Source organism: Borostomias antarcticus, assembly GCF_949987555.1.
Source record: "Borostomias antarcticus genome assembly, chromosome: 5".
Taxonomy (NCBI): Eukaryota; Metazoa; Chordata; class Actinopteri; order Stomiiformes; family Stomiidae; genus Borostomias; species Borostomias antarcticus.
The window spans coordinates 9,300,506-9,309,652 of record NC_140238.1 but is presented as its reverse complement, the minus strand read 5'-3'; the positions used below and the strand labels follow the sequence as shown (position 1 = coordinate 9,309,652).

General features: G+C 50.9%; 1 protein-coding gene across 1 annotated transcript in view; it reads left to right on the top strand.

The window, feature by feature from the left end:
- Nucleotides 1-219: 219 nt before the first annotated feature.
- The window catches only part of eml1 (EMAP like 1), a 32,808-nt gene continuing 23,880 nt past the window's right edge, over nt 220-9,147 (top strand). The window contains exons 1-3 of the mRNA XM_084439161.1: nt 220-336; nt 3,656-3,838; nt 5,889-6,021. Of these exons, the coding sequence (XP_084295287.1) occupies nt 327-336; nt 3,656-3,838; nt 5,889-6,021 (326 nt within the window). The 5' untranslated portion in view covers nt 220-326. The remainder of the gene's footprint in view (nt 337-3,655; nt 3,839-5,888; nt 6,022-9,147) is intronic.

Genomic DNA, 9,147 nt, shown 5'->3' with positions numbered 1-9,147 from the left:
ACGGTCAGCTGTTTAAATGGGCTGATTAGGGGAGGAGATGAGGTCACGGGGCGAGGCTCGGAGAGGAAAAAGGGCCTCAGGGATGGAAAGATGAAGGAGGCGAAAGGGAGGGATGGGTGGAGGGGCCGTGGACTCATGAGTCTGTCTCTAAACGCTGCGCTCAACTAGAGACTGAAGACATTTGCCCAGGGTTCATCGCTAAAAGTGGGTGGAAACAATTTGAGAAAAAACACCTGCATTGCAGAACCAGTCCATCGTCTTTAGGGCGGTCGTTCCTAATGGGGAATGTTTTGTTTTGATTCTACACTCCAGTTTGTTTCGAGGACATGATTTCTGGTAAGACGGGTCCTTCACCCTATTCACCATGTTTGCAGTGGCTCTGATTGGTAGCGTTGGCTTTCGGCTTTATTCGATGGAGATGTCTCCAGACTTTTGATGGCGGTGATCTCCAAAGTCTGGCATTGCGAGACCAGAGAGGTGGAGAAAGAGAGAAGGAGAAGAAGGAGGAAGAAGGGAGGAAGGGAGGGATGGAGGAGGAGGAGCAGGAGGAGGAGGGAGGGAGGGAGGGATGGAGGAGGAGGAAGGGAAGGATGGAGGAGGAGGGGGGGTAGAGGAGGTAGAGGGTGGAGGTTTGTTGATCTGCCCTGGGCCCGCCATAATGTGTGTGCGTGTGTGCGCGTGTGTGTGTGCGCGTGCGCGTGTGTGTGTGTGTGTGCGTGAGGGAGACACTAAACCAGGGAGTTTGATTAGGGGAGGGGTGTGCGGGTGTGCTGTAACAGGTTGACCTCTGTGTGACCTCAGGGAGGATGTGACTGATGATGTCAGGAGGATCTATGATGAGCTCTTGAAGACAGGATGGTAGGGGGATGTTGTCCCTGGCTGTGTTGCTCTCTCTCTCTTTCCATCTCTCTGATCCTCCCATCCCTATTCATAGACGCTAAGCCCTGTCCAGGTAGAAGCCAGAGCCAGCTAACCACACAGCTTAGTAATATGGCTGCTTATTGGCTAATCAACCTGTGTGTGTGTGTGTGTGTGTGTGTGTGTGTGTGTGTGTGCACGTGCACGCGTGTGGGTGCGTGCATGTGAGAGAAACAGCAGGGGCTGATGGGATTGTATCTGTCTGTTTAACTGAATGTCTCTCTTCGCTCCATTCTCATCTTTTCTCTTCTCTCCTCTCTCATCTCTCCTCTCTCATCTCTTCTCTCCTCTTCTCTTCTCTTCTCTTCTCTTCTCTTCTCTTTTCTTCTCTTCTCTTCTCTTCTCTTCTCTTCTCTTCTCTTCTCTTCTCTTCTCTTCTCTTCTCTTCTCTTCTCTTCTCTTCTCTTCTCTTCTCCTCTCCTCTCCTCTCTTCTCTTCTCTTCTCTTCTCTTCTCTTCTCTTCTCTTCTCTTCTCTTCTCTTCTCTTCTCTTCTCTTCTCTTCTCTTCTCTTCTCTTCTCCTCTCCTCCCCTATCTAGAGGGATGTAAGACAGAGTGAGTCAGCGATACAGCAGCTTTGAGGTAGAGGCAACACCATGTTTTATTCATGAGGTGACAGCGAGGCACAGAGACATTAGCTTTGCTTTGATCAGGAAGGTGCCACACGCTGTATATGCTTTCATCTGTCCCACTGGCCTGCTCCCTGCACATTGGGAGTGGAACGGGGAGGGGAAAAGTGTGTGTGTGTGTGTGTGTTTGTATGCGTGTGTGTGTGTTCATTATTCATGGCGGTAGGGCAAGATAATGACTTTGTAAAAGGGGTCGTGGGGTGAGGTGTGTGCATTGCATGGTGATGTGTGTGTGTGGTGTGTGTGTGTATGTGTGTGTGTGTTGTGAAGACCCTACAGAGGAGAGAGAAATGCTGTTTATTGTGTCTAGTACTCTAACATCACCAGAGCTGGGGCAGGTCTCTATGAGGTATATTTGAGGGTGGGGTAACCTAACCCATAAGAGGGGTATTTGGGAGTAACCCTAACCCGTATGAGGTGTGTTTGCGGATAACCTAACGGGGGTATTTGGGGGTAACCTGTTGACAGAAAGAGAACAAAGGAGGACTAATGTTGACGAACGTAGAGGGGGGGTTAGGGTGAAACTGAAGGAAACACGTAGCATCAGTGTTGTGCTATATCGGTCCGGTGAGGTGTTTGGAGAGCAGTTCGTACCAGCCTCTTCCCAGACTCCTCCAGCCTCCAACTGAACCTTTGTCTCCAGCAGAACCGGGATGAAAACACGCTATATGAAATCGTTTCAATGACTTTTGAGTGTTTCAATGAGTCTGGAGTGCCAGGTGGGTGGGGGGCTTGCATTTTTTAGGTGGGGGGGGGCAGCGACAGCGTTGCAACTCACTGTCTCTCTGACCACCTTAAAAGCTGACCCAAAAGAATGTATGAGGAAGGAACCGTCAGGAAAGGTCATATTTCAACGCTGCGTGGCTGCTTTGGGAGTCAAAGTCACAGTCAGAGTCCCCCACCCGGCTCAGCTGATGGTCTGGTGGTCAGGATTGGCTGCTGCCCAAGCTCCATTCCTGGTCCGAGAACAAATTTTTAAGCATTTCGTTGCACCTTGTACATGGGACAACCTGCACATGAGCCTACTTGGACTTCAGAGGCATCCCTCTGTACCCCCTCCACACCCCCCTCCCCTCCTCCACCCCTTCCCCCCCCTCCTCCATCCCCCCTCCTGCCCTCCTGGTCTCAGGGGTGCGTTAGTCACCAAGGCCCAGTAATGGCTGTAATCATGAATGCGCCAGAGGAATATAAATCAGGGTGGCTGGAGGCCATTGGGCGGGATGCTCTGGGTGTGTGTGTGTGTGTGTTTTTGAGTGCGTGCATGTGTGTGTGTGTGTGTTCATCTGTGTGTCCATGCCCTATGTCATACACCAGTATCACATATCACATGTGTCCTCTCCTAGCCTAGAGAATCCCATCTGGTCCCAGTGAACTGCTCTGATGTTGGGTACTGAGGTGTTCATGTGCTGGATTATGTTGACAGCCGAGAACACATTATTCTGCTGTATTCTGTTGATTCCCCAGCTTAACCTTCATCCCCCCAACCCACATACACACACACACACACACACACACCCTCTACATAATTCATAAGCTGTTATTGCTGGTCTCTAGGCAAACACAATAGGAAGTTACATGCATATTTCATCCTCATGATAATCATCATCTATCATGAGAAGACATCTCTCTGACATGTCTGTGTGGGACAGACCCTACACAGCTTGACTGATAAGATGATAAACATGCATGATATCAACATGAGATTAACATGAAACTAAGGCAGGCTCACAAATACAGCTGCTTTGGCCGTTGTGATGACAGCCAGCCAGCCAACCAGCCACAGACAGACACAAAGACAGACAGACAGACAGTAGTCTCACGGGCCAGACGAGTCGACCTCCGGTCCGACATGAATATAAGAGTCTTAATAAAAAGGTGTGAGTGTATACGTGTGTGTGTGTGTGTGTGTGTGTGTGTGTGTGTGTGTGTGTGTATGTGTGTGTGTGTGTGCCCAGATCGCCGACCAGGAGCATGAGGTTTACAGACTGCGTGCCTGCATCCCTAGACAGGAGGATTAAGGTTAACTTTTATCTCCATGTGTGTGTGCCTGTGTGTGTGTGTGTATATGTGTGTGCCTGTGTGTGTGTGTGTGTGTGCGTGTGTGCGCAGATGACAGCGCGTCTGCGTCCAGCAGCATGGAGGTGACCGACCGGCTGGCCTCCCTGGAGCAGCGTGTCCAGATGCAGGAGGACGAGATCCAGCTGCTGAAGTCGGCCCTGGCCGACGTGGTCCGACGCCTCAACACCAGTGAGGAGCAGCAGAGCCTGCAGACACGCCGGGGCCCCACCAAAGGTAACACACACACACACACACACACACACACACACACACACAGGCGGGCAAACAGGTACTCACATGGACACACACACATACTCTTTCTCCTGCTCGTTCTTCTGCCTCTCCTCTCTCTGTCCTTCTCTCTACATCTCTCCTTTCTCCCTATCTTACTCTTTCTCACTCTCCTTCTCTCTCTCCTTCTCTTCTCGCTCTCCCACTTCCTCTCCTTTTCTCCTGTCTCTACCTCTGTCTTCATTCTCTTTTTCTTGCTCTCCCTCCTCCTGTGTCTACCTATCCCTCCTCTCTCTCTCTTGTTCTATCTGTCTCTCCTAAACTCTCTCAACATTCACTGTGAAGATGTTTCCTCCATTCTAGTCTCTTCCTCAGTCCTGTGCTTCTCTGTCTCATAAAGATGCTCTCGTCCTCCTCCTCCTCCTCCTATTGTGTTCTCCTTCTCCTCCTATTCTCCCCCTGATCTCCCCTCCTCCTTCTCTCCTCCCTTCTTTCCTTCTCTTCTTCACATGGCCCCGCTCCTCCTCCTCCGCCTCTCCTCTCCACCTCTATTTCCTTTCATTCTCCTCCTGCTCTCCTCTCCTCCTGTCACCTTGCCTCCTTCCTCTTCTCATCCTCCCCCTCCTCTCCTCCTCTCCTCCTCCTCCTATCTCCTCCTCTCCTCCTCCTCCCCTCCTCCTCCTCCTCCCCCTCCTGTCTCCTCCTTTCCTCCTCTCTTCCTCTCCTCCTCTCCTCCTGTCCTCCCACCTGTGTGTGTGTGTGTGTGTGTATGCTAGAGGCTGTGGGGATGAGAAAGTCGTCCTCGGCAGACCTCAGTGCTGGGAAGCCAGGTAGGCCCTGACTGATGCAGTGTGTGTTGACCTACTGGACACCAGCCTTCCCTTGGCACTCCACACCTCACACCACCGAGACTGGCCTGAGCACTGAACCTGAACACGGCCTACTGTTGAATGTGTGTGATTTGTGTATCTCTCCTGAAGTCACTGTCGCAAGTCAGTTGGCGTTCACCTCTGGGATTGAAGGCCTTGCTGCTCACACTGCAACCCTCAATTTGACTCTCTCACTCACTCTTCAATGATTGTGTGTGTTTGTTTGTTTGTTTGTTTGTTTGTTTGTTTGTGTTTGCATAGAGATCTGCAGCCAGAGCTAGCCTGAGCGCTAGAGAGTGACCAAGCTCTCCTCTCCTCCTAGTTCTGTCACATGTTTAGTCTGGCTGTTGCTCTCAGCCCCTGGGAGACAGAGGCTGACTCATACAGACTCATACACACTCCTCTCCTGGCTGCCACACTGATTGATCTGATTTTGGTGTGCATCTCCTGTGTGTGTGTGTGTGTGTGTGTGTGTGTGTGTGTGTGTGTGTGTGTGTGTGTGTGTGTGTGTGTGTGTGTGCGTGTGTATACGTGTGTGTGGTTTAAACCCTGCCAATAGAGTTTGAACCACACACACGCACACACACATGCGCGTGCACACACACACACACACACAAACACACACACACATGCGCACACACACTGCCAGCAAGCTTGCCATCCAGCCAGCTCATCAAGCCCTTACAGATCTAACAGCTTTATCTGCAGTGATAAATATTTAGTAGCTGCTTTCCCTCCAGTCAAAAACATGCAGATCCCTCCTGGCTCAGAACAGTGTGTTACCCAGCTGAATTAGTTCACCTCCCTCCTCAGAATAACCCCCCCACACGCCCGCGCCTTGGAATCATTGGCTTTTTGTGGTGGTGTAGCTGCATAGAGCACTGTTGGTGTGTTCAGTGTTTACCCGCGTGGAGAATGGGCATGTGTGTGCGTTGTCAGTACTTTGGGGATTTAGATTTTTGAATGGGTTGTATGTCGCCAGTGCTGTCCCAGCTGGGGTGTGGTGAGCCCTGGCGGAGGAGCTGCCGGGTCGGGGAGCACCACACAGACGTTCCGCTAGCTGACGTCCCACAGCAGTGCAGGGGTCTGGAAGGACGTCGGAGGGAGGCTACTGGAGCTTGTAGATGCATGTGCAAGTGAGCCCTCATCAGAGCTGTGTGTGTGTGTGTGTGTGTGTCCTACAGCCAGACCCATGATAGCTGCGCTGCCCTTGCGGCCTACAGTCAACAACGGCACAGTCCTCCCAAAGAAAAGCGGTGCGGCGCTTACATCGCCCTCTGGTGGCAGGAAGGACTCAGTCACTTTATCCAACAAGAGGTGAGACCCCTCAGATACCTATCTTCTCTTCTCTTCTCTTCTCTTCTCTTCTCTTCTCTTCTCTTCTCTTCTCTTCTCTTCTCTTCTCTTCTCTTCTCTTCTCTTCTCTTCTCTTCTCTTCTCTTCTCTTCTCTTCTCTTCTCTTCTCTTTTCTCTCCTCTTCTCCTCTATGTGACAGCCTTGATATGTACAAGAGATCGCCTGACCTTTGGTCATTTAATGTTTGTCATGAACTCTATTTCATTAGATGAACACAAGGATACACACACACACACACACACACACACACACACACACACACACACACACACACACACACACACACACACACACACACACACACTTATCTGTCCTCGTAGAACTCCTCCATCATGGCTGCCTGTCCGTAGCCTCTAGCGTTTACAACATGGAGGAGCAGATAGAGGACAACTGTTATGACGGGCTTGGAGGTCGCAACACAGTGAGGGACATGACACAGACAGCACAGTAACAACAGTAACAACAACTGTCACACTGTCCCTGGTTCAGATAGAGGACAAAGGATAGAAGACAACTGTCACACTGTCCCTGGTTCAGATAGAGGACAAAGGATAGAAGACAACTGTCACACTGTCCCTGGTTCAGACAGAGGACAAAGGATAGAAGACAACTGAAGACAACTGTCACACTGTCCCTGGTTCAGAGGACAACAGATAGAAGACAACAGTCACACTGTCTTTGGTTCTCTGTGCTGGCATTTAAGACTGTCTGGAGAGGAGGAGTGTGTGTGTGTGTCTGTGTGTGTGTGTGTATGTGTGGTGTTTGTGTGTGTGTTTGTGTGTGTGTTTGACTGTGCGTGACTGTGCGTGAGTGTTTGTGTGAGTGTGTGTGTGTGTGTGTGTGTGCGTGCGCGTGTGAGTGTGTGTGTGTGTGTGTGTAACTGTGCGTGAGTATGTGTGACTGTGTCTGTGTGTGTGTGTGTGTGTGTGTGTGTGTGTGTGTATGTGTGTACAGAGCGGCTGATAGAGTGCCCCCCCCCCATCCAGACTGAATCAATAGCAGCTAGCTGATCTCCCAGCATCCCCCAGGGTCCAGGCCAGTGTGTTATTGTGTCTTAATAGCGTTGGCTCTGCTGTGGTGTGTGTCTCTGACACCAGATCAGAACGCCTTTCTCAAACTCTCAATATGCAATTACCAGCCAATGGCCTCTCCTGGCTGCCACTCTAAACTGCCTTCTATTGGCTGTTGTTGAGCTGCCATATGACCTCAACACACAGCAGACACTTGACCCCGCCCCTCCCCCTCGATGTCATCGCCAGCGTAATCTTCGAATAGGGGGAGGTCTCCAGGGGTTAGAGGAAGTCTGTAGGAACACTGTGGCTGTTTGCACGGGGCCTTCGACTCCAGTGTTGACTGTTGATAGAAGCTGACTGACTGTTGATAGAAAGGCTTTGAGATCACACACACACACACACACACACACACACACACACACACACACACAAGCACGCATGCACACACACACACACACACACACACACACACACACCCTCGTCTCCTGTTTGCCTTCCCTACCTACCCTGCACAGATTTAGTGCATTACCTGCACATACACAGAACATGTGAGATCCCTTATATCTGTCTCTTGTCCTGTATTTGTCTCTCAAATCTCTCTCCTTCCTTCCTTCCTTCCTTCCTTCCTTCCTTCCTTCCTTCCTTCCTTCCTTCCTTCCTTCCTTCCTTCCTTCCTTCCTTCCTTCCTTCCTTCCTTCCTTCCTTCCTTCCTTCCTTCCTTCCTTCCTTCCTTCCTTCCTTCCTTTCTCTTCCCTACTTTTCCTGCCCTTCCTCCCTCCTTCCCTCTCTCATCTGTCTTGGCTGTCTTGTCCAGTCTGTCCAGTCTGTTCACCATGTCTGGCTCCTCCAGACTCCTCTACGCCCCCCTCAGGTGGGTCAAATTATGACACCCCTCCCCACCTCCTCCTCCACCTCCTCCATCTTCTTGTTAATCCTAAAACATAACCCTGTCTCCCCCAGCTAACTGAATCAACACATCACTTACTGTACAGACCTCGTCTCCTCACCATCTCACATTAACTCAGTCAGTACATTTAGAGAAATCATGACGGTCAGCTGTAACGGTGCGCTCACACGTGCGCATCAGGTTAAAGCTTGACGGTAAAGGCGTTCTGGACGTTTGCACAACACGATTCGATTGGCTGGTGCCTGCGCTGGTGCTTGAAAAATATTTCTCAATTTTCTCCCGCAAGCAACGGATGTAAAGTGACACAATGGAACCACAATTGAGTTCATCACTGCTCTGACATCACACTCACAGTGAGTGAGAAGTGCCTCCGTCGAAGCCTGAAACGCATACGTGTGAATCGGGCATAACAGGGGTGGCTGGAGGCTCATTGCTGTCCCCTGGAGTGCTGCTGCTGCTGCTGTGTCTGTGTGTGTGTGTGTGTGTGTGTGCGTGTGTGTGTGTGTGTGTGTGTGTATGTGTGGGTGGGGGGATTTCCCCTCGACCTAACACTTTGTCACTGGCATCCCCCAGGGGGGCAGCTCATAAACAATAGTCTGCACACACATGCAAACACACACACACACACACACACAGACACACACACACACATGACACACACAAACATGAACACACAAATGCTAGCACACACATGCACACACACTCACAAGGTAACACACACACTCGTGCAAGCAAACACACACACACACACACACACGCAAGCAAACACACACACACATACACACACACACACACACACACACACACACACACACACACACACACACACACACACAGTGCTTGTTTCAGCGGGATAACACCCGGCCAGTGGCAGGTCTGAAAGGTTCCCGGAGGAGGGATTAGTCCTGAGCCTGCCAGTCAATGAAGTGCTGATGGGGCCTTTCCTTTGTGACAGGCATCTGACTGGGCCGCCTGGCCACGCTCTGCTGCCATAGAGAGCAACAGAGACGACTCTCTTTCCATCTCTTTATCTCTCTTTCTTTCTCTTTTGCTTGCCCCTTCCATTCACTCCCACTCTCTATCCCTTATCTCTCTCCCTCTCTCTCTCCATCTCTCTCCCCCTCTATCCCTCTTTCTCACTCTCCCTCTCTCTCTTGCTCTCTCTCT